The sequence below is a fragment of the Esox lucius genome, chromosome 24, assembly GCF_011004845.1.
Source record: "Esox lucius isolate fEsoLuc1 chromosome 24, fEsoLuc1.pri, whole genome shotgun sequence".
In the NCBI taxonomy this organism is placed as follows: Eukaryota; Metazoa; Chordata; class Actinopteri; order Esociformes; family Esocidae; genus Esox; species Esox lucius.
The window spans coordinates 5,505,550-5,532,258 of NC_047592.1; the positions used below are offsets into that span (position 1 = coordinate 5,505,550).

At 43.5% G+C, this 26,709-nt stretch overlaps 1 protein-coding gene across 7 annotated transcripts in view; it reads right to left on the reverse strand.

Moving 5' to 3' along the window:
* Positions 1-685: 685 nt before the first annotated feature.
* elavl2 (ELAV like neuron-specific RNA binding protein 2) overlaps positions 686-26,709 on the reverse strand; it is a 37,751-nt gene continuing 11,727 nt past the window's right edge. For 3 of the 7 annotated variants that reach the window (XM_020043259.3, XM_010888070.4, XM_010888071.4), the window contains exons 2-8: positions 21,151-21,241; positions 18,908-19,151; positions 13,276-13,379; positions 11,591-11,744; positions 7,995-8,220; positions 7,153-7,191; positions 686-3,486 (exon numbers count right to left, since the gene is read on the reverse strand). In XM_020043259.3, coding sequence (XP_019898818.1) covers positions 3,156-3,486; positions 7,153-7,191; positions 7,995-8,220; positions 11,591-11,744; positions 13,276-13,379; positions 18,908-19,151; positions 21,151-21,222 — 1,170 coding nt within the window. In that variant the 5' untranslated portion in view covers positions 21,223-21,241 and the 3' untranslated portion in view covers positions 686-3,155. The remainder of the gene's footprint in view (positions 3,487-7,152; positions 7,192-7,994; positions 8,221-11,590; positions 11,745-13,275; positions 13,380-18,907; positions 19,152-21,150; positions 21,242-26,709) is intronic. The other 4 variants (XM_010888073.4, XM_010888074.5, XM_010888072.4 and 1 more) reach the window with 3 other exon arrangements.

The window sequence follows — 26,709 nt, forward strand, 5'->3', positions numbered from 1 at the left end:
TTTTGGAGCTGAGAGTATGTCCCTTTTGCACCCAGGCACATCCACAGGGAGCGCTGACGCCTGGTGGCAAACCTGGTTTCTACAGGGCTAGTTGGACTCTCAGTAAATGACAGACACAGGCCAGCCAGTCAACACACCCTGCTATGGGCTTACACCAGCCATTCGAAGCACTTTGGCAAAATGTTTGGCTAGCTCGTTCCATATGTGCTCACACACACACTCTACACACGCCAAACCACACCTGGAATCCAACAGAAGTTTTACATCTGTTTGGGAGACTGTTTGACCCAATCTAAAAAAGGCAAAACAAAGGAAGTTCAGCCACGTGTTAACAATGTGTTAGTAATTTTGTTGTTGTGCTGCTTCTAGGTTTTACATGACTTGGAAGCTGATGTGGTCGTTTTCTGGAACATACCAAGGGTGACAATAACAGTGAGTCCAAGATGCCGTTCTGCTCACCACCATCACCACAAACTGTGGCTCCTCCCATTCCCCTTCACACTCGCTCAAACAAACTGGTGCACCATTATCAACGGTAAACCCAAGATGCTATCGTTCGTGAAAAGCCCAGGAGGGCAATTTTTAGATATACAGAAACCCATGCCCCTGGGTACAACAAAATATATATAGTGTATGTACACACACACACACACGCACACGCACACGCACACGCACACGCACACGCACACGCACACGCACACGCCAGCCACTACTGGATCCCATAACAAGGCCATGAAAATACTGTCCTGTACACATGGGTTCCATAAAGTTGGTACTGAGAAGTTAACTGCAGTACAGTAGACAAGGGGTCCATCCAGAGACCTGCATTTCCCTTCAACTTATTTATTGATGTACTGAACATGAAAAAAAATTACCAAGTATTCCAAACACAAAGAAAAGAACATGTACATCCTTTTAAATACTCAAGATATATTCTATCCCTGAAAAGAAAACAAAAAACCCCCAAAAATGCTGTGAACAAAGTCATACTGTACATCTTTAAATAAATAATCATTCTCACATTTAGAATTGAGATATAGTAAAGGGTGGGGGGGTGGGGACTCAATTTGTCAGGCCGGGCTGTCGAGGCTTAAACGGTCGAACCACCTACGGTCCCTTAAGTAACCCACTGGACGAGCGACATGCCGGGCATGAGAAAACGTGGCCCCACCCCCACAGCAGCACGTGTGTCACAGCTCGTCTAATCAAAGTTTAAACTCGTACAAGTAACCCAAAAGAGAGAAGTCAACGAGAAAGAAAAGCATTTGCAAAGATAAATATATAATGCATAGCACACTGCTCATTTTAAGGGGGAAGCATGACTAGTAATTAGTTAAATACAAAGCAGGATGCAGGTACAGAACTCAGTGCGTCCAAGGCTTGACCAGCCTTCATTTGTTCAAGATAAGCACAATGTTGTTCAGCAATCTCGTACAACCCTTTTTTTTTTGCTATGGTCATGGAACTGCATTGTCTTTCCCCCAAAGTGAATAAAGCAATATACACCTTTTACGATGTTTAAGACAAGTTATATGCATCGTTTACATGAATTTGAAGAAAACAAATAAAAAAAAAAAGGAAATACTTCAAAACTGTGGTTTATATTCATTCTTTACCACATAAATATATATATCTATAATGTTTATATATAGTAACAAAAAAAAACTTAAGTCTGTAATTTTCTTAATAGCAGAAGCAAGACTACCTAAACAACCAACATATCCAACGCACTGTAATGCGAGTCCATAGGACAACAAATCAAGTATTTTAACTGAATGTAAACAACTTTCAGAGTAAAACTGAAATCAAAATAAGGCAATATCCAAAATAAATAAAAAACACTGTACGTACTCTTAAATTTAAAAAAAAAAAAAGCACTTTGCAAGTCCAAAAAAAGGATCAAAATAAGTTAGCCAAATACTCAACATAAAAAAGGACTTATTTACATAGCTCTAAGCTCAGAAGTAATCCTTCCCATTTCTTCATTCTAAGTACTTTCCTTTAGCTGCTGCCTTCGTCGGATTGCCCTATCCTTTCGTACAAAGCAGGTAAAACCCTTATTTAATATAAAGACAAAATGTGTCTTTAATAATATAGTCAGTACACCACAAAACACCATGAGCCGTCTGAAGAGAATCCTGTAGGAAGAACTGATTTGTATCCCACCTTTACCGTTTAGATATTTCCAGTTAATAATTTTGCATGCACTTTTGCGAATAAACCTTTGTATTTTTCTGTCTGTGTTTCCAAATCAAATCTGACCGAGTTGCTAGTCATATAATAACCAGGACGATGGGACAACTCACAGATGATTTTATAAATGAAACCAGCACTGTCATTGATTCTAGAATCTAAAGATAATACAAAGATCTCAAAAGGTATCTTTTACATCATAAATCTCTCCAGAAATTTCAACCACTGCAAACTTTCTGGTAAAGTTTGAAAGCTCACAAGGTGTCATATGAAGATATTTCTCAAAGTATCCAAGTCAAAATATTTGTTCCACTTCCAGTAAAAAGTTTCTCCAAATTTTTCTTTTTATAAAAATAGATGCTTTTTAAACCCACATCAAAGAGGTTCTTAGCTCTTTGGCAAGATACTGCTTTAAGATTTTTTTTTTGTATTTTTTCTTCATTAGTTTCACAACAAGCAACATTATGCAGCCAACCAATAACCAACTAATATTACAATAAACAAAGTTTTACAAAAAACAACAAAACATGATAATCAAAAATAAATACTTTCTTAACCACTTAAGACGCCAACGCACGTAAGGCAAAGCAAGACACAGAACAAAGAAAATTACTACACAAAGCCTTACAAGACGTACTGGTTCAAAGCAGATGTGCAACGAAACAACAAAAAATAAAACATTAGTAACATTTTAAAAGGTCTATCAGCAATAGAATGCAACATTACAGGCACTGAAACCTGCTGTATTTTTTCCGGTTTAACGCAAATTCTTTCAAGAAGTTTCAAAGCCTAACAATAAAGAAAAAGAAAATCACATTGTTGGACGCTAAATATCGTTTCCCTTCGTAACACTGATTTACAAAGACGTTTTTCTTAACGTAGAAAGTTAACGGTCGGTAGGTTTTTGTTTCATGTCTTTCCATTTTCTGCAGAGTTCCCTATAAACGATCTGAGACGGAGATTTAGGCTTTGTGTGTTTTGTTGGTTTTGAACGAGACTTGCAGAACTCTGTCCCCGAGCCGATACCCGTTTAGGCTGGCAATGGCCATGGCCGCCTCGTCATAGTTAGTCATGGTGACAAATCCAAACCCTTTGCACTTGTTTGTGTTGAAGTCACGGATGACCTTCACGTTTGTGACGGCGCCAAACGGCCCGAACATCTGCCACAGGATGCTCTCGTCAGCGTCCGGCGCCAGGTTGTAGACGAAGATGCACCAACCGGTGCCCGCGTGCCCTGGGATGTTGATGCCAGCCAGGCTGGTCACTCCATCGATGGCCATCGGGGAAAACCGGCTGTAGAGCACAAAAACCAAAAAAAAAACAAAGCACCAGGTCAATGCAAATCCCAAGACGGCAGCAAAGTACCAGTTAGAAATCCTTGGATTTTGGTCGGCACCACCTGCGGTTAGACATTTAACAGGCAATGTTTCCACAGATCAAGACAGAAGAGCGTACAGCCAGACATGACAATGGGGGAATCTCTGCCTATGCACTCTATTACCCACGGCAAACCTGATGTTTGGACAATACACAATATCAGTACAATGTTTAACACGTTTGCTTCACGGATTACGCTCAGCCGCTTCGGGGACTCTTCACATTACTTATTGAATTGCTTTTAAGTCACGGGCATCTTTCTTTGCTGCCACTCGATCAATGTCAAGCAAAAAACATGGCATCCATGCCAAGCCGCACAGTAGCAAGACACCGTCCCACCAAATTAGATTCAGAAACAGCGCTACGAAGACAAGTATCAAGACCTTGGCTCATAGGTAAATTGTGGTTTTTGCAGTTTTGGGCAAACAAAAAAAAAAGAAAAAGCAAAGTGCACAGGAGGGCATGAATTATTTCAGCAGGTGTCAGATGTGATTAGCTGCTCCAGTCGGCCTCTTAGGGTACATGCAGCAAGACAAGTATGCTCAGAGCACCAAGGACCCGAGGAGGTGATTTAACAACCAAGACACCAGGCCACTTGCGGCAGGGTGGGGGGAAAATCTACTGTTGCATACTAGGGGGGTGGGGGCAGGGCTTTGACTTGCAAAAGGAACAAACTTCAAATCGGGCTTTAGCAAGATTTAAATAACGCTCTAAAATAAGCTTGAATTAAGATCGAACAAAACAAGCTGACGCAAGGCAACTGCTTGGTTGTTCAAGATGGGATACGGTGGTAGATAATGGACCAAGGTAAAACAAAAACACAGTCCGACTAAGCGCAATGGATAACTAAGAGGAAAGGCCATATGGGGGACGATCACCCATTTTTAAAAATGTCTCTCACTATTTGAGCTGGTAAATGATTGTGCAAACAGTAGGAAACAGTTAAATATATTCTAAGTTTACCCAATGTGATTGCTCCACTGTTCCGTAAATCCCCATATATTTGTTGTTAGACAAATTCAAACATGGATTTATTGCACATTGTAAAAATCACACTGCTCCATTTCAGAAAAATAAATGAAACAACGTTACACTTGAGAGCTGGTACAGACTAGGAAATATCTTTTTTGTATTCATGTATAGTTGTAGCTTCATAACAGAGCTTGAGTATTTGGCACCATGTCTTTGAACCACACAGTAATTACAATGGCTCGTGAACGTCCTTCAACGCATCTGCAGTCAAGATTTGAAACGCATCCAATCAAGGATTGGAGCGGAAAACAATTGAGGCGAGCATCCAAAAGCAACTATCAAATTCCAGCTTAGGCCATACAAATGTAATTAACTGCACGACTTTCGGCAGAGAGCATCTCTTTTCATTATAGTAAATAAAACAAATTATTCCGTCGAACTAGCAACCAGCTAGAGGCAAACAGCAGAAAAAGGAAGCAAGATCAACAAACACCCCCGATTCACTGTGCACACAGGATCAATTCACTTGATTCACTGTGCACACAGGATCAATTCACTTGATTCACTGTGCACACAGGATCAATTCACTTGATTCACTGTGCACACAGGATCAATTCACTTGATTCACTGTGCACACAGGATCAATTCACTTGATTCACTGTGCACACAGGATCAATTCACTTGATTCACTGTGCACACAGGATCAATTCACTTGATTCACTGTGCACACAGGATCAATTCACTTGATTCACTGTGCACACAGGATCAATTCACTTGATTCACTGTGCACACAGGATCAATTCACTTGGTGTGAATTTTACTGGGATCACATGGCACGGGGCGACAGAACAACGATGTGGAACTGACAGTCACAGAGGCCAGGGTTTGAGTCCAAGTCCGTTGACGCTTTCAAGCCTTGGTATTGACGTCAGGTGTTGGACAGCAGGTCCCATACATTTCAGTAACCCTACATTTTTCTGAAAGATTTGTTGTTTTTAATTAATGTACGAAGAATACAGAACAAACTATAGAGACCTATCCTTCAATACGATTCACCTAAAACAAACTATTTTCTCACTATTATTTTTGAAGTTCCAATTCAGGTTCACTCTGGGGGGATCAAAAACATTCACTTTTTAAACCACCGCAATTTAACCACGAATGCGCAATATTCTTATATTTTTTTATGAATGATTCATAATTTATTCTCAGCAAAATAATGTTAGAGGGGAATCCATAACACGGTAAATAAAGTCATTTTAAGTATAAACTGAGCAGCTCGGAAAATTCTACACAGTATTATAAACCGGGCTTAGAGCCAACTTCACTGAAATAAACACAAACCAACATCAGCAGGATTTTGCTCAGTGCCTGGTCTAACTCTCGACAGCATAATCATCACTTGTATCAGCTAATTAGTAGAACTGCTCTGTGCAGTTCACCTTCACAGTACAATCCTATCCTGCCTGCAGTGGAGGAGTACCTGTCTGTCAACAAGGTCTGCCAGTTAACAGCCAGTTTGGTGAACAGCTGCTAATCCTTAGATCCGGCGTCTCCAACAAGGAACTAGCTCATCAGACAGATCTGAAAGTACGACATTTTTCCATGACGCAAACCGGCGTGAATGCAACGCATCAGTGATTTAAAGCATTGTTGAACACGGCACATCCACATTTGTTTTTCTGGAAAGATACACATAAAACGGTGAATTTTAGAACAAACGAAGAAATCAGGCAAGTTACACATGTTTTAGAGTCCTGCCACTCGCCCATGCATACAACTGGAGATCTTAGACGTGCTCCAAATGTATACATTTTTAAATCCAGGTTAAAAACACTTCTTTTCACATGCCTATGACTGAGCACTTAAACTCTACCACACTGTTTAGCCATATAGCTTCCTATGTTTTTATTCTTTTTATATTTTCCTATTCTATTTTTCATTATGACGTTTATTTGTTTTGATGTTTTCATTTGAGTATTTGTTTTTTTATATATTTATATTTTATGGTGAATACATTAACCTTCTACTGTGATGGGGCACTAAAACAAGCCATCTTCAAAAACCCTGGTCAGAAATTCAGATAACAGACAAAACAAAGTCTGTGGCAATCAATATCTGCAGTGGCAGTCAAAGAAAGGCCTTTTTCCGTTTCCTGTCACACATCCCCCACCTCAAAACTCATCAGATGAGAAGGTCAGAGGGGAGGGACCTCTCTCCTCCAATGGCTTCTGAGAATATATGACAAGGAGAATTGAGGCAAGAAGTGCAATTGAGGAATGGCCAAAGACCGCCCAAGGTTAGTGGATCAGGTGGGCACTTCCTGTGCAAGGTGACCTCTGGCCTCTATATCCGGCGAGAATCAGGCACAGAACCCAGCAGAACGTTCAACTACGACACTCACCACATGCTCAAACAACCACCCACGAACAAACACACAGTCTAAGCCCTCAATGCCAAACACGCAAAACTGACTGTTGAGCAGATTTTACAGCCGGGACATCAAAATGCTTGTGGTAATTCCACCTCAGGAAATACAAAAACAAATCCAAAACACCAACACAGAGTACAAATTATTTTACAAAACTGCAACTGTATGAGTAAAGTTACCTTTTGACTCCGTATGCCATGTTTAGCAGATTGTCCAACCTGAAAAGACAGTGAAGTTCAGAGTTCAGTTAAAGGACATACGGTTGATTACAGAACACTGATTAAGATGAAGAAAAAAAGATTAACGCACAGATGTTTAAAAGATAACAAATCAATTATTCGAGACAAATTAAGCCATTTAACTCCCAAGATATCCCGAGGGAAATTACTTGCAAATGATCATGTTTACATTGTGCGGTTCAATCATATAAATGTTGATGTAAAGGACAAATCCGTGCCATTACATGGTCAAAAATAATGAATGACAGAATAAAAAAGCCATTATGGACTACAAAAGCACAATAATTAATGCAAATAGTCACCAGGGATGAAAAGTAAGGTTAGTAAACATTCAGCTTGCATGATTAAAAAATAAGCATACATACTTAGAACAAATTCTTTAAGCATTAACAGAATCATATGGTGGTCAATTTGAAAGACAATTAAGATATCATACCACCCAATAACTATGTAAAAAGTATATTTGTCTTTTATATTACAATTTTAGACTTTCCATTACCAAAATACCAAGAGTAATTGCTAAAATCCCAAATTTCAACCCCACCGCAAATTCCTCATAGACTATTTGCAACAGATGAACACAGTACGGTATTTCAAATGGATAGTGGTTTTGAGAACCGATGACCAGTAAAACAAGGTTGTAGCATAGCTTATTATACACATTATAAATGTTAAGACAATTCAAACAATACGTTTCAACTGGCAGGAACACGAGTACGTCGTCACAGCCGAGCTCACATCAGAACCCCGTAAGCGGGCGAATTCTCAGCGAGCCCCTTTACCTGAAGCGTTGTGCCTGCTGTGCGAGGGGTCCGGGGTACCTTCGATTGGGCGACTGGTACAGTTGAGAGAGCAGGGCCTGACTGGTCTTCTGACTGGGGTTGTTGGCAAACTTCACCGTGATTGGTTCCGTGGCGCCCGGCGGCTTCTGGCCGTTTAGGCCTTTGATGGCTTCTTCGGCTTCAATTCGCCGGTCAAACCGGATGAAACCCACCCCTCTGGAGACACCTGGGGGGAGCGGGACATGAGTCACATAAAACGCCACCTGGCTCGGGGGCTGCATGCATTATTGTAGGGCTCAAGGACAACCTGTGTAGGGTGAGGACTTGATTCACAAAGGGCCCTCATGAGAGGACGCTCGGGCACAGGACCAAGGATAAGAGATAACACAGAAGGGATTTCACCCCAAAATTATGGATTCACTGTAAGCTCACCTGGATCTGAGCTTGGGCTACATGGCGCCAATGTGAATCATCTCCACATGAACAGCTTGAGCATTACAGACCCCAAAAAAATATAAACGTCACATGAATACAGTCAATCACATTTAAGTCATCGGTCATCAACAACTCCTTATTATGCCTGCCAAAATAACGGCCGCGGGCCAACACCGTTCCGCAGAATGAGGGTCACTTTCAGTGGCGCCTTGAGTCACCTGCAAATTGACTGGAAGGCTCTTCTGTTCATAGCCAAGGCACTCTTAGAATGGGGCTTTCATGGCAATTTGGGTGCTGTTAATTCTTCTGTTTTCAGGATCCATTGCCGTCCATTAACCCCTCTTGGCCACAGCCTGATTATGATGCATGGAAAAGGTACGGAACGACTCACGCTGAGAACGCTGAAGATTGTTGGTGTTAATCGTTTGGCTAGGCTGGCCTAAATTATAAACACTTCACACCAGTTCATAAAACATACTTCCCCGTTAATTAGGCTTTGTATTTTACATTTGACAAGCAACTTGGTACTGTATACTCAGTCATAGCTATGGGGACATTTTCAGACACTCAAGTAAACTTTTGTAAACACTCAGATCTGTTCTCATGCAAAACTGATAAATCAGGCACCTGGCTCTTCAACGGCAAGGACTATCACATCTGGGACAACTTCTGTTGTTAGACACTACTGTATGTCTCATTAATTGGCCAATTATGTCCCGCACACATTCAAGGCCTCCAATAATGGTGGGGCTGAAACAAACCCAACAGCATTAACAAACCTCCCAATAACTGAATGTAGGCATGGTGTTCTTTCCTCATTCACTTCATTTGGTTGATAGTAAACAGGAGACAAAGTTTGTTCATCTAAACCCACCTGAACGAACCGTTTTCCCTGGAATAGTTAAACAAAATGTAAGCTCTCTGGCAATACAGATTAGCGCTGTGTTTACAGATGACCGTTTAAAGAAAACATCACCCTGCCACCAATAAAATCTCTGGTCGCTTCGCAGTCTTTGGTACTGAGGACCTCAGCAAGTGTGACTGTCCCAGATTGGTACCCAGAAGGCAGTGGATTCATTGTTCTTGGTATGGCCTGACAAATAGAAACTAGATTGACATTTATAACAGCAAATAATAAAAATGGAAAATGTTTTAGTGTGTCATGTATTTGTAATCTCAATTTCAGAATATCCAAATACTGTGAGACCTGGCTCCAACTGGAGTGTCATTACTGATTGTGTGACCGAACATTTGATTACAACCAATACAGCCTAAGCCAACCACTTCAAAACACAAAGCAAACAGGCGAACAATCCTAAAAAATAAATGATCCCCTTACAGTCACGGTACCGCCGCGGCAAGCCAGCAAATTCATCAAAATCGCCACATTTTAAAAGTGGAGAGAGAACTGCCTTGGTTCTGCCTCAGGGCGGTGCAGGAGACGCACGACGACGGCCAGGCTGTACCGCGACAGCACCAAGAAGTAGCCATCGGTGCTTGGGTACTCTAAGAACCGTGGGAGAAGGTGTTGTCGTGGGAGATGACTGGTTGGCAGACTAAGCCGATTAAGCAAATGGCCGCCCCCATGGGGGACTCCCTCACAGGATGATCGAGGCCAAGTTCGACAGACTGTTTCCACCAGACCTTCCGTGAAGTCAGGCAGAAGTGTCTGGGAAAGAGATTACCCACAGGGGTAACGAAAGCACGCGGCACAAAATGGAAATTCTCCCTTCTTAACCTGCCCCCTCTAATAGCAGATCGCCATAGATCATCGCAGTGCCTCTGGAAACCGTTTCAGCGGCATGCTGTATGAAATGTTTTGAATGGCGCAGCCTATCTTGATTAAATCGACAAATGAATCTACAGGTAAAACAGGGCTGCATACCAAAGACGGAACAGCCTAAATGAAAACCTACTTGGCAAAATAATAAGAGGGACAAAATAATCAGAGGGAAAAACCGGCTAGATCGCGTAATCAAACAGGAAGTTAAAAAAAACTAGAAACATTTCTGCCTAGGGCTAGACATTTTTGGACAAAACCTGTGCTGTCAGATAATTCTACCTCGAAAACGAAGCCCATCATGCAAGCGTTGGACATCCCTTATACCAATACAACACTAAGACATCGGGCCTTTCAGGACGACGCCAAATGGGGCAGAGGGCCCTCGCCAAGATAATCAAGCTTACTAAATATTTGTTTCATGGTAGGCTTGTAAGTGACACTGTTATAGCTAAGCTACAAGAGAAAACGCAGCATTATTAAAACCATTCAATCTAAATAAAGCATAACCCTTATTTAGCCAATTTGTTAAAACCTTCCATTAATAAATGATTCCAATTCCATTTAAACGGCTGAGGCTCTTGCAACAACTTATTAACCAACATGAGAACAAAATATACTTCGTCATGACCATCTTGACAGATGGACGTGTTCTGGACCACTTTACCCATACATCACCTGACTGGTTCGCACATCTGGAATTCAGGTGCCATTTGTTTTAAAAGGCTTTCATGAGATGTAGTTGTGTATTGCACTACATTTGTATTTCACCTAATGATGGAACAGTCCGTCAGCAATATAGGACAGATGAATCATGTTTCTGGCAGGCGGGGAATTAGCCCTTTATGTTCACTAAGTGTGTCATGCAGTTCGGCAATATTTAAAATCCAATAACTGGGTGCAGTGAACAAATGCTTGGGCGTTTTTAGAAACCAGAGCCGAGCAACTCGGCAGTAGAAACCAAACACGGAAGTAACACCCAAAGCACTGTGGTCCATCACGGTGGTATTTCGCTTCCACGTAGCAGTTTGGAAATAAAGACTCAGGTGTTAAAAAGACAAAAACCCATAATAGCTCTTGCCATGAAGACAACATGCCACCTTTGGAGACAATGACAGGGCAGGTGAGAGAGTTGAGGGCGTCCGGTGTCGGACTTTCCGCGCTACAGTGAAGTGCACATCTAAAACAGCGTACGCACGCGTATGAACAGTGGACAGGCAAACACACCCCTGCCACCTCTGACGGCCTCCGATTGGATGCCAGTAGTGCTCCGATTCCACCCATTCTAAAACGAGAGTTGCTACTGGACTCACAAGTCCCTCCCACCATCCCCTTCCATTTGAACTGGGATTGGACAGAGAACGGGGTCCCTCCTACTCACCGGTCACCTGGTCCACCAGAATGCGTGAGGTAATGATGCGTCCATACTGCGAGAAGAGCTGCTCCAGTTCTTTCTGAGTCATGGTTTTTGGCAAGCCACTGACGTACAAATTTGCATCTCTAATGGAGGCCGAGCTTGGACGGGCGTAGGAGACCTAGAGTGGCCGGGAATAACAAGAGACGGGTTAGTGTCCTCTTAAATACACAAACCCTTCACACCGAGGCAGGGCACGCTAAACAACATCTAAATGGCTACATAATACCCCCAAAAAAACACCTGAAAACAGCCGAGGTGCAGCGTCCGCCATTAAATTATTCAGATTTGCCAAGAGCATTTGAAAAAAACAGAAGTCAAAATTCAATTGACTGAGCATATGCTGTAAAAAAAAAAAAAATAAACCAAACAAACATGTCGAGGCTGCGATGGGATGAATCCGGTAGACAACAGTGAAGGCCCGGGACCACAGATCTTACAGCCATTTGCCTTCAAAAAACATTATAGTTGCATCTCATTTAATGAACAGACCCTGGAGGGACAACAGTCCTCCATCGCCACGGAGAGGATGTGAGCTTCCAAACATCAGGTCCAACGCTGCTCCCGGAGCGCACCTCAGCTGTATTTAATTACAGCGTCAGGTCGGCTAAATGGTCCACCACCAAGACCCGCTAGACAATCTCGCCCGACGGCTCGTGTCGATAAAATGCACTTGGTTTAATTAAACCTTCAAAATGGGAGGCTCTTCGTTGCGCCCCGATCGATTGGGGGCCCTCCGCCCCCTCCCCCCCCCCCCCCCCCACCCACCTCATCCCCTCCAATCCTTTGCTGAAGACGACAGTTGAAAGCGAAAGCTATAATCCCCCCCCCCCCCTCCCTCTGAAACCCTCCTACTTCCTCGCCTTCACATTTCATTTGATGCTAATACTTGCAAAGCATATTCCACCAGCTCACAGGGGTTTATTTGCATTTCTGACAGAGCAGCTGTGGAATTTCAGGTGATCTAAAAATATATAAATAAAATCCAGTTTTATAGCTTCCTGAGATTCGGGGGCTGGTGGGCGAGGTGTGTGTGTGTGTGTGTGGGGTGGAAAGACCTGTGTCGCTTTTCATTTATGCGTATGAAACGGCGGTCGACAAACGCCACATCACCCATGCCTAGCAGACATCTGCGGTAATCAAGCTTGCATTGCACAATCTGGTACAATTCAAAATCTAACCACGGTCGCCGTCACGTCCCACCCTCGTGATCGCCCCAGGAGACCGAAAAAAATAAATAAATCACATCCGAAAAAATCAGCCGCAGCGCACCACAGCGCTCCAACGTGCCACATGAAGAAAATTAGTTTATTTCCTTCAGCACATCTATACCCGCTCTGCCAGATTAATGCTAATTAAATAGCAGCCTTCCTGTAAAAGCTTCGTGCACAGGCTCTCCTGCAGCACCACACAACCATGGAAACACTCCTCCCTCCCAAGTCCCCCTCCCTCCCTCACCCTTGGACGTTTGACATTTGGACCACAGCGCGATTACGATAGGAACACAAGTTACGATTTACCCCAAGACAACATGAGGGAGACTGGACAATGGCTTTTCACCAGGCAGCAATGACCGGGCAATATTGGAACGGACATTGGACTGAACTCTGGTGACACCAGAGAAACGATGGGGGAGATGGGCGAGTCCTTACCTTAATGGTTTTGGTCTGGAGTCTCAGACCATTTAAGGTGTTGATGGCTTTTTCTGCGTCTTTAGGGTCCACGTAATTCACAAATCCATATCCGAGGCTCTGCCCTGCAACAACATAAAACAAACTGGAATTGCAAAAGGGTGAAGGTTGGTGTGTCAAGTGTATCTGCAGTAGCGAATCAAGGCCGGACATTTGCAGCTGCAAGCAAGGCAAACAGCTGCAAACCCAACTGTCTAAAATGCGGTCCGTACAATGAAATGGAGGGACTAGGTACAAAACGAGATATTTCTGAAGAGTTCATCCAATCCGGATGAAAATAACCTTAAAATGACCGTCAATTCAACACCATGGTCATTGTATAACTTCAAATACTAAGTGTTAGAATACAGAGAATAAAAACAATATATACTATTTCACTAATGTTATTGGGTGGGCTGCTCTTTAAGCCCCCTGACAAAATGTCAGTGACACACATTGAGCCCTTAAATTAAGCATGTAAATCGTACATGTCAAAAAATATATTGACCTACGAAAAATTAGGTGACCTGGTACTTTCTGGGGGTTTCTAGTGCAGATATCTAATCAATGATTTCAATAACAGGTTATTCTGATTTAATGGGTCGCCAGGCAAACTGGCGAGGTCAGGAACTTTAAGGCGGGGTCTGGAACCTCGATCCATCTTGAGATTGTCTTAAAAATGCTAACAGCAGGCTTTTCCTTTGCCTCACAGTGAGTCATGCTTGACACAGACGAGTGCAGGAGTTCATTGTGCTCTGCCCCCTCTTATTTCCGAAACCTACAATAGATTTACACCCACTCATGTACGACACCAACATTTCAACATCCGCCACTAACCTCCATTTAACTCACAATGCAACAGCGCAACAACAAAAAAAAAAAAGATACATAAATAGAATATCCAGGGTTAGGTGCATAAAACACCCCTTACAACCCAGTTCAAAAGCAAGGCCGCACAAAACACACGTGCTGATACAACGAGGCGTGTTTACATTCAGCGAGGGGTAGGCCTTCTGGAGGCCCCTCCAAACTGCCATCAAACAGCCGGCACCGCTCGAGACACGCAATTCTTGACTCGACGCAGGCAATCACCCCCGAGACACGGCATGCGCGGGCTCCTCAGCCCGTATGAAGAACAGTTCATAAACTCGAATTCACCTTGCATCACAGGCAGGGCTGTAGCCAGAAGAAACCTAGGGAGCCTTTGAAACGAACTGTTGAGATGACACCACCGTTTTAGCCTGCGGGAGGGGGCGGGGGGGGGCAGCTCGCTAGGTTCTGCTATGTTGAGGAAAAAAACAAGAGCATCTGAGGAAGCAATTAGGACTTCCTTTGAAAACCCTACACTCCCTTTGTTTTCAGATTGGGCTCCTCAAACGTCTGTCCGGAACCTCATTGGTTGTTCGGTTGTGCGGGCGGGTGCTGAAGGGGCGAGGACCAGTTAGAGCAGAGAGAAGGCTCTCAGGGTGTCCTAGTTTAAGTTAAATACACCGGGCCAACAGCCAGTCGGGTAGAGACTGGGGGAGGCCAGAGTGTGCATGCCCATCCATCGTGTAGGGATTCTGGTTTAAATATCATAGATGAGCTAGCGCGTGTGAAGAGAACCAGAGGAGCAAAAATTCTTTCAGAAGATACCTCAATATTGACCTTCCCTAGTTTGCCAGGAGTTCCTGCCATGAAGCAGGGCCTTAATCACACACTGAGTATGAAATCTGGAAGAAAAACTAGATTTAAAAAAAAAGTTGTAATATACATAAAGGGTTAGGGACAGATTTTCTGACAACCTGTGAGCATGTAGATTAAGTTCCCTCCTACATTCAATAAAAACCTCCCAACTGAAAACGACAGTCATGCTAAACAAGGTCAGGCCAATTCCTTTTGAAAACAACAGATGCAGAATATCAGGGGATTTTAAATGCCTCTGGGCCTTTTCACACTTCGTTGATTTGAACTGGTTTGGTTCATTTCGTTTAACACCATTTTCTTTTCATTTTCCAGGTTAAATACTTAGCCAGCTAAGCATGAAAAAGTGTTCAATCGTCCAGCAAGTCGCATGGAACACTTTTTTTGGCTGGTATATACACACACAACATGGACATAAGTGTTAATACTCAAACAAAACGGCCAAAAAAGATTTAACTTGAAAGAGTTGGCAACCATTTCCCTAAAGCAACAAGCCAATCAAAACAAGCCCATCCAACATGGTGAAAACTAATGTCACGCAACCAGCAACCTCCAGACTCACCTGACTGGTCAGTTAACAACCAAACACTAAACCGTTCACAGTAAACAGACGCACAAGACCGTACAAGAAAACAGAAAGAAAGCTCCACTGAAAATACTGAACATCTCTCACTTGTTTCCTGTTAATCAGTGTGATTATGAAGTCACACTGTTTCATATTTCTTGCTGAAGAGAAAGCGTGGAAGGGCACAGAAACATCACGTGTTATGATCTACACAGAACAGCGCAAGGTCAAACGCTTCGATCACCCAGAACAAGCCAAAGCTGCACAAAGCACCGGCAGGGAGGCATTTCGCTTGTTCTCGGCCTCGCTACGTATCGTGTCTAATTATCTCCAAGTGCAGTTTCGTTCCCGGGGCAAGCGAGGACAAAGATGCATTACATTTAGATATAAATACTCTGAAAGCTTTATATTTTTAGACTAGAACAAACCATTACTGGCGGGAGTTACTAAGCACGCACAGCCTACTAGGTTCTCTTGAAAGCCGGTCATATATATGTAAGCACTGTAAAATATTCAGCCCTTTCAATATTTCAGGAGGAGAGGTGGTTGCATGCCTCTCTTTAAACAGGTATTTAATGAAGCCCGAATTCCCCCAGGACTAGACCAACATCCTAACAAAGCAAAAAAAAAGAAAAGACAATCCACAGTCCTGTTCATACAGCGTTAGTATAACACAGGACGGTCCAAACCATTTAAACTGAGAAGGTTGCGATTCCAAATCCACATCCACCGTAACGAAAACAGCATTTGACCTTGATGAGAGTTGTGAACAGCGTAAATTGCGTTAATGGGATTGAAAGGGAACTTGCCATTTTCCAAAATGTCCTGGGGAACAGTGAATGCCCTGCTTTAGTGATCCACCATCTAACAACTGCCAGTTTCATTTAACAGGCCCTAGAGTATAGGGCTGGGTGACACGCACAGTAAGAACGACCGTTCCGAACAGCGCCAACAGATGACGCAACAGTCTTTTCTATCAGGGGTGTAGGCGTTGGGGCACTACGACCGTGAAATGGCAGGAATAAGGCAACAAAAACAGTATAAATGTTGTTTTAAAGAAATGACAGTTCACATCTCCTCAACTTCTTGGTGATCCCTCCACTGTATGATGTTAACAACATTACGCTCAGCAAACCAAAAATTTATTTAACTTAAAATTCCATTAGAATCAATAGACTGGAGGATTTGCTGGTCGATGGGTGAAAAGGTAGGGGGAAAAAAAAAGAAAAAAAAGGACACCCAATTAAAATTGGTGTAATGTTTGAGTCTCGTCTCTCACACAGTCTAATATAGTCATCGCTCTCTGGCATTAACAGACAGACTGTCAGTTTACTGACACGAAGGAATGGCACGGGAAAAGGAAAACCGACCAACCGTGGCAGTCACCACACGGCACGCTGGTTCCCTGGCGGACCTAGGCAGTAACAGTCAAGTTCAAACACAGTGAAACATTTAGGACTTTGCGGTGTTGTTACCCCTGAGGACTGCGGTCCTGTCACCCAGCCCGACCCCCTGGAGGCTAACTATTATTTGCACGTTTGACGAAAACGAGGCAATTGGGCTTAAAACAGGCCATCGAACGCGTTCACCGTAAAACTATACAGTTGCAGGCCATCCACAAAGAGACTTTTGCACCGTGAAAACACTGGGCTGCTTCTATTCCACAGACAGAAATAATATCACAAGAGGGCCTTGAAATTCGTCCGGCGTGGGTGGGGGGGGGGGCTGGCCAAACTGTTACACTTCCGCCCGCCGTGTGAAAATTACAGATGACAGATTTGCACGAGACAAATCACGGATGGTGTTTCGTGCAGGCGCACATAATTAGGTTACACCCCCCCCGCTGGGTTAGTGTTATTGCATTGGATTAGTTTTACAAGAGAGCACAGGTAAAGCACTTCCACGCCTGATCCCAAAACGACACGTCGGCCATTAATCCTTGTCCGAATTGGCCACGCCAGTAATGTCTACTTAGCCGGAGAGTAATTCCACCCGGATAAAACAAGACCCCCAACCCCCCCACCCCCCACCTAACACCAAGCACCTCAGATAACACCAGTCCCATCCAACTGACATTGGGTTTTGAGAGGTATAGCAGCCGCTCACAGGCTGTAAGACCAAGCAGAAAAAGTAGCACTAAAACGAGCCGGCACGTTTCAACTGTCACAGTGAATTAATATTTTTACTGTAGCCTTTCGTGCAAACCGAATAAAATGCGCTCATGAAACCCTTAAGTAGGTTGCAAAGAAGCATTCCAACTGGGCTAGAGATTAAAATAATCCCGTCCCTTATCGTCCATACCCTAAAATCACATTTTAAGTTAAGGGGGCATGCGGAGAGTTCATCAAGTTACCAGGCGTAGGCAGTAACTGCCCTGATTTGACTAAGGTGAATAAACGTCCAATCCCCGCCGCGCATTCCAGCGCCTCTACGGTAAAACACCGGCTGTGCGTTAACGAACGCGGAACCGAGTTCCCAGGCAACTTTGACACACAAGGCAGTCATGACCTCCCGCCCCCCCCGCCTCACAGGCCGTGGTCCGCCGACGCCCTGCCTCTTGACCGTGTCAAGACATGCTTAAATGTCTTGGGCACGAGCTACGCTGCCTCCCCCTCCACCCACACGCTGGCGTCTAGGTTCACGCCGATATCAAACGGTGGCATTCAGATTCCTACCGATAAATGTCACAGACAAATATAGGCGTATTAGTGAGAATGTCGCATCAGGTAAAATGTCAGGACTTAGAAAATCCGGCGAAGCGCGAGCCTGCACAAGCCCCTGTGGTAGGTGGGAAAATGTGAAATGAATACATTGTCCATGTTCTACGCTCAGACACGCCAAAGGGTTAGTCTTCTAGTGTTGTTTGCTCACAGGGTGTGGGGGGGGGGGGGGTGAGCAAGCCATTTTAAAGAATATATAAAAGCTGTGATATTTAACAAATCCAATCAGTCCCACAGAGTCAAACGTATTAAGTCCATCTAGATGGCTGCTCGCTAAGTTTCATAATGGCTTCCACTTACAAATGCCATTTGTTTATTCCTGTGGTGAATTTGCATCCTAATTAGCTGACGCCATGACGACAGCCAGTCCAAATACAACATTTTGCCCGGAAAGAGCCCTTTCGCGCCTTGCGCAAACACACAATCTTAATTAGCAAGACCCACGCTTTAATTGGAGGTAAGCAGCACAAGTTCCAAAACCTCGAACACCGATGATCAAAAGGAATCAGGCCTCGCGGGGGAAAACAATGAATGCAAGAGACGAATGTCAACGACATCCACGGTTACATGACTGCAGTTAAACAAAAACAAACAAGGATAAATCGAGCTCCTCTGTTGAGGACTCCATGTCGCCCACGTGCCTTACCTGTTATTTTGTCCCTGACTAATTTACAGGACTCGATTTCCCCGATGCTCCCAAACAAACTCTTGAGCTCTTCTTGGGTCATATTCTGAGGCAGGTAGTTGACTATCAGGTTAGTTTTACTGTCTTCTATGCTCCCCGACTCCACCGGCGAGGAGCAGTTGTTCGAGATTGTCGACGGACCGTTGCTCGCATTGTTGCAAGTTGGCCCGTTAGACAGCTGTGTTTCCATGGCAGCAATTACCTGCTAAAAAGATTTAGGAAGAAGAAGAAAAAAAAATAGATCAGGTCAATACACTGAAGCACATCAACGTTGGACAGTTAGAAAAGGATGCTCTTCAAATTCAGAATTCAGTTGAAACTGAAGCCGTTATTCACGACATGGGTCAAGGTGGGAACCTCCTTATTTTGGGAAAAGCAAGGTGGGACTGACCAGACCTGTGGATTCCAAGTGGAATAAAAAAAAAAAAATGGTGCCGCATTTTAGCACAACGTCAACTATTGCAACAGTCTAACAAAACCGTAGCTGGTTAGCATTTAACGGATTACAATTAGGCCAGTGAATAATTTCAAAGACGTGAAAAATAATGTCGCAAATCACTGTACCGCGACAGACATTGTGTCAAACCTGTTGCATCACCCAACTTCTGAGGCTACAGCAGAGCTGGAACAAACTGAGGTTGCTCTGAGAATTAATGAATTTCTTTTTCATTTTGGGGAGTTATTTTGTAGGACACAAAAGGAGCGTTCACATCTCTACGTCACGATCAACAATTTTAAGATTCCTTGGTCCCATAATTGTAGCTCAAAGTTGGCCACAGTCCAGATTAGTCAGGTTAAGGAAATCACAGCAGGCAGCTGTCCTTTAGAGTGTAAAAATTTCATATCTGGCACAACATGAACACTTCTATTTACTCAACTCACAGCTGTGGGGTTGAAATAATTTTTTTCACTCACCAAAATACTGCGATTGCAAAATGTACATGCAATATATTCTATCTGCATGGGCGAAGTGCTGCAACGGAAAACAATTATGCTAGGATTACAGCAGGCTCTTTGAAAATAATGTTCAGCACGACCATTATTTTAAAACCCACGTTAGAAGGTGTGACAGGGAGGAACCAAAAATGTTGGTCAGGGTAGGAACCTAAAATTGTTGGTCAGTGTTTCACTGAGACAACAGAAGGTAAGAATATTCTTTGCAATTCCCCTCGCTTTAAGAGCACGCTGTCGCACAAACATGCTGCTCTACATCATCTATGCAAAGGTTCACTAGCTACATTTGTAAGTGCATTAGGCGAACTAACCACTTACTGATAAGTTTTAGCATTACTAACAGTGAAGACAAATAGAAATGCAGGGTGCAGCCTGCTCAGACTAATATTTTCCCCAGATGGTCAGAATTGCAAACCGATAGAATGAAACATTTTAAATGTAGATTAAGCAGCAGAATACAGCCTTGTTCTTAACTGCAGTGCTTGCATTTCGTGTTGAGTAAATCTACAGCCAGGAAAGTGGAACAGGTGGCAGACACCTGGATTAACTCACAGGAATCGACACAACCGGAGTGACAAAATGTAATGTTGAGTGAAAAATTTGGGGCAACCTGCTGATCCAACTCCAGTGGCCTGACTGAAGTCTGAGGATGCAAAATCTGGTTTCCAGAAGATTACAGAATCACCAGGAGACTACCAGGAAAGCCAGAATGTGCCAACAATTTCTGAGATTTTAGGACAAATACAGACCTGTCTTTCTATTTTTTTTTTAATACCACAGCCATGAGAATACTAACGCTGTAGGAAAAACACTAAAGGGGACAGGCGATATAAAACCAGCTTACCAAGTATCCTACAAACCTGCAATATAATATAATTGGTATGAAGAGACATCCTTACTGAAACATGCCCACTTTGACATTAATAAAGGCTAGTTAAAATAAACAAACAAAAAACACCACAAGAGGCATGAATGGAACAGTACATAGGGAGCATTCATTCTGACAATTATCAAAACAAGTTTTAGACCATACCAATAATAAAACAATTTACTTGGGGAAAGGGGGGGGGGGGGGGGGGCTTCTTAATGCCGAAATCAAACAGCACCACGAATTAGCCCAGTACTCAGAAGGCAAAATAGCTTTCAAACGTATCCAAACGTAGTGAGAGCTAGTCATTGGTATGGCCTGAGACAAGATTTATTTTTTTTTTGTTGCCAAAATTTTAATTTCAAGAAGAAGTGACACCAACCCCAGTCCAAGGCTCTGCCGCCCACGAGCCACTTCTAAGCAGAGAGGCCACATCGCACAGTCTTACCGCCATGTTACTCGGGAGTTGCCGTCTGCAAATGTGGACACAGAGAAGCACCACAAACATTAGATTTCACGGGAACAAAAGCAGCAGTCAGTGGTCATCACATGTCATTGATGGGAGGGGAAGCGGTGGGGCAGTGGGTGGGTTTCTTTTTGGGCACGAGTCATTCATGCGGATTGTCTTCACCCAGGGAGGCAGTGACTAAAGCAAGGCCTGGCCAACCTGAAAGTCACATTTGGCGAGGACACAAAGCGGGGGAAAGTATCTGTAGGGGGTCAGGGGTCAAGGGAGATATAAATCGTCACAGTAACACGGAAACAGGCACAATCAGTCACAATGGCGAGTCACGGGTGATCAGTGGAACAGATGACACGCTTCACAGCAATGAGGGGAACAGCTCAGAGCGTGGTCCTCAGACACCTGCCGGTAATGCACCAACACACGGTTAAGTAATACTGGGTCTGGCGTGTGCTTCTACTCTTCAGGTAACACGCCTAATTAAAACACCCAGAAGCACAGGAGGCCTAAATCCCGAGCCGTTGCGTCAAGCCACGGTGGACAACAACCCGGCCAACGGTCAGGAAAGGGCCTTCTCAAAAAAAAAAAGCATTACAGATCTCCCTTTGGAGATCATTTAATAAAACGATTTTATATATATATATATATATATATATATAGCACATATTAGAATGTACTGTTTGTTTCAAAAGACAAAAGCCCCAGAAATAGTCTTCCGGCTACAGGAGTTCAAAATCTAACCTTCTGAACGGGCACTGTACACAAAATGTCAATCTCACAACAGACAAAAGCAAAAAATGAATTAAAAGAAAAGTACAAGCAGTCATTTATTAAATGATATGAATCAATTGCAGACCAACTCTCACAGGGCTCCTCCAAAGGCCTGATGATCAGCACATTCAAGTAGAGATGTGAACAAACAGTGTGTGTTGGGTCCTTTGTGTGATCGATCAAAAACCACTTGTGTGAACTGGGAAGTCCTCCCATCCTAGATATGTTATTAACATATTGAAAAGGAAAGCGGTCAGTCGACGGCGACCGACCCAACCGAACAGCAACATGCAAAATGTTCAATAAAGCCCATGAACAAGGAGGAGCCGTAAGTGGCCGGTCTTGTGAGGAGAGTCGTGAGCGAAAAACAAACCTCCGGCGACCTATAAATCAGACATCACACAGACATGTTTAAAAAAATCCATATTTTCTCAGAGCCACAGGTTCGATGTCATCACTCCAAATTGCCCAACGCTCAAAAGCCACATTGCCACTGGCAACAGCCTGACAGTGAACTACAACAAAACCACTTCATTTGAATTGTTTGAAAGGAGTCATTCTATAATCCATTGTTTAAAGGCTCTAATTCCCCTCACATTCCACGCAGTCCCAGGTTCATTACACCCTAAACGACAGCTAAGTGAAAACACCTTCGGTTTCTGCCGTTTGTGCCACGTTCCTCAACTCTGTGCTTCACAGGCCAGATTAAACAGCCCTGTCATTTCGAGTCGAACAGACCGGTACGATACACGGAGTGTTCAAAAACATTCAGCTCGTGACTCTAACCAGAAGCGGCCCATCCAACTGAGACCCAAATGCTCCTTGGACGATGCAGAGGCCAAGACACCTTGTGTCATAATCAGATAACTCAAAATCCACCTCTCACAGGTCCGGGACACACTCTAGGTCCCGACCCACAGTTTGAAAAACCCTAGGCTGCAGCGTTTGAGGAAGAGTACATTTGACTTACATTTTTGCACTGAAAAGCTGAGCTGGCATGTTTGTTTGTGGGCGGCAACTACAGCGGTTCCAACCATTTTATCAACTGTCATCCAGCAGCAATTATAATGAATATTTAGAGTACCAGATTCAAACCGTTGTAACAACTGTCATCCAGCAGCAATCATAATGAATATTTAGAGTACCAGATTCATGTGCAGCGTTTCCACTAGATTCTCTTCAGGCAGTCAAAAACAGACCCTCAAAAAGGCACACACCAGTTTGGCACGTCAACAAAAACACCAAAATGCACCGTCATACTCCGTATCCCGGACGATCACACCCTCTCACGTGGACGTTAGTGACAGCCGATTTAGTGAGACGCACCAACAACTGCAATGTAGATACCGCAAACAACCAGGATGCCTACATAGGTTGTCCCGACTCCCATCACCCCACGAAGGATGTCGGTTAAAAAGAAATATACATATTAATTTATAGCCACCTTCCCAAGAGTTCCAACTGTTAGTGCCCTAAAATAAAACACCCAAAACCCATTTCAGGACAATGAGACCTGACAACTCTTAGTTAATCTAACATTAACCAGTTCTTGATCTAGAGCCTACCGGATGACTCCTGCTATCAGACGCTCTATAAAATCCAGCCAGCACAGTGAGGAGAGAAGGGCCAATTGCCCAGAACGAGACTCATCTAGGAAGCCTCCTAGGTTTGGAACGTTCTAGAGTTTTCCCTATCCACTGTGCGTCAACATCTTGCTGTTTAACCTCAGCTGAAGGAAAATTGGCTTTTTAAAGGGAGACTGAAAACAAAATATGCTTAGCAAAATGTATATAACATAAGGCAACAAAACACAGTAACCTAGCGTTAACATGGACGACGTGAAGGAAGTGAACTCATTTTGACATGTTTTTCTACAAGGTTAACGCTCTAACAAAACGAGGGCCTCACGGGTGACAAGCTCAGAAGTCCCAGGCCTTTTGGTACACAATACCAGTTCCACAGACCACAGCACTGACTGGCCTTTAACAGAAGCCACAACATATTTCCAAAAGGCGTGCAATCCTTCCTTCTTGCTCCGAATCATCCCTGAACAGTTACGAACGGTTGTTGTCAGATAGGGCTTCCATCCCTAACCACAGACGAACCTCAAATTACAAGGGATTCAATCAGGATTTGATCTCAAGACAATATTATACAAGGCCACTACACTTCTTAGAACAGAAGTGCACATCTGTAGCCTAGATGGTTGAGGACAAATTTTAATAACCACTGTCTACACAACAGAAGACGAATGAGTCATTTTCAGACCTAGTGACAGAATAACTCTCACTATCGCATTATGACGCCTTTATTAAACTGATGTGTACATTACTCGATTGTTCCTCGTTGCTCTTATCTTACACACCAAAAGCATTTTAAAAACCTCTCAGTAAATCTGAACATTTTGCTCAGCTGGCCAAATAAAATGACAGGCTGTATATGAGACAACAAGCCAAGTTCTAACAAATGTCCCCACCATTTCTCCTACTCGATTACGTTAGACTGCTCAACCGACCCGCCCACATAAGGCCTACAGAAATAAACTGCTATAAAAAGTAATCTAGTGACAGGATAAACAACACACATTCATTTCCAAATGTCAAAAGCTTAAATAAAAAATGGGGAATGCATGCTAACCGCAAGATACAGTTACAGATTAATTGGATCCTTTCCATTTTTTTATGGCATAGGCTACACTCCATTGACGGATGGTGTAATTGATTAAATACATATTTGGCCATCAATGCAATGTCCCATATTGACAAAGCAAATTTTTTTTGGGTACTGCTAGTGACATTTACAATCGTGGGCATAAACCTAGACTTGGTCCAGAATGAAAATATGCCCAAGTACATATGGCCTTGATATAGACAAGAGCCTTACTGGAACCAAGATGCCTAGTTGCTTATACAAAAATATCTGGCTAGAAGGACAAAGCAGCAGCCAATGAAATCAAAAATGAATGCGATTGTCCCTTAATGTTTCAGTATACTTTGTCTTGTAAGGGCTAAGACGGTAGTGACTGATTAACAATGAACGTAAGGCACTTTGGAATAGGAAAACATTCAGCTTTTTAAACAGACCATTTTATTCTGGGCAATTACAGTGAATAAAAATGTAAAGCCTAACAAGTAGTATTGGCCCATGACTTATGAGCTTGGATTACATATCTTTAAGTAGGAACTTCACTTAAGACACCCCATTCACCCAAAAGGAGTAGCATATCAATACGCCGATCGTTTACACACTGGGTGTCTTATGCTGGGGACAATAAAAGTAGACTTCAATGTTCAGTTTTTTCAAATACAATGCTACAGGTGTCTCTAGTTGATGATGCACGCAATTGGCATACTGATCACTGGAACATCCACTAGAGCTGTAGCTTGCTTGAGAATTAATTGTTGATTTCTCTACAATAAGTTGGTTCCAACAAGGTTTTAGACAAACTTTGCAAAGGAGTTGGTTGTGGCTCATGAGGCAAACCGCAGCCTGAACTGTTCTGATTCATTAACTTCTCTTATTTTGAAGGGTTCCATGACCACTTGCATATCGGTTTCCCCAGTCATGTGAAACCCACAGATTAAGGCCCAGGGAATTTATTTATATACAGTGATTTCCTTTCACAAACTCACCGTCATCGTAGAAATGGCTGCATTTAGTTTATATTCACTTTAAGATGGAAGTACCTTAGACAGGTTAATGGCAACCCCTGTGATGTTATTTTTGCCACAATGCTTTCCAACTGGAGCTGTAGACAGTTAAGAGCACAGGTGAGGTCTCCTACTAATTCGCTCCATTCTGAAAAGCACAAACATTTAATTTCCCAAACAAATCCTCAAAAAGCACTGACAACATTCTAGTCCTTACAAATTGTGCCAGAACTGGCACCGACACGGCCATACAACACCAGCCACCCCCCCCTCCCTCATTTGGCCCCATCTTCTCCCATGCGAAGCGTTCACCTTTAATTACCAAGTACAAAGCATAAACATTGGCTGTTATCCCACCGGAGACGCTGCCACAAGGCACAAATCTTTCATTAAACGAGCATTTGGAAAACGGAACTTGGCATGTCCCCGGCCCAACGCAGGCTCTCGGTCCGCGCCGCCAGCCAGCAGGCTCGCCCCGGAGCTGGCATCGGAGCACGCTGCATCCCGCCGCCCCTGGAGGCCTCACTAAACAGTTAAAAAGGCCTCAGAAAGATCATGAGGGTTTTTGTTTTTTTTTCCCCTAGCCAGGCTAAATCCACCCATCTCTCTTACTGAGCCAGCTCCCTTTTAGGACTCATTACAGTGCAGCATACTTAATGTTACTCTCTCGAATTCCACCTCTCACAGGGGAAGGAAACCTTTGCACGCCACGTTGCTATGAAAAGCAACAATCTGGCAGGGGCTGCAAAGCCCAATTCAGGGGAGTGAATGTCTCGGTTTAAATAAGGTGAAAGCTTTCGGCATCCGACACTGACTGTTCAAATTTTTATGAGTAGCTGCCCCCGCCCCCCCCCCCCCCCCCCCACCACCGCCTGAAAACCCACAGGCTTAGCGGCTCAGTCACGTGCCCGAAAGCTAGCGACTATCCTGAAATCTCGCTATAGCCAACGCAAGTGGCCATTTACTCAACTGACACCTCTTAACGAGCCCGGCCTTCGGGGGTCACCGCGGCACGGAGGTTTTTCCACTCCCGGCTCATCGATCACCAAAACAGGGT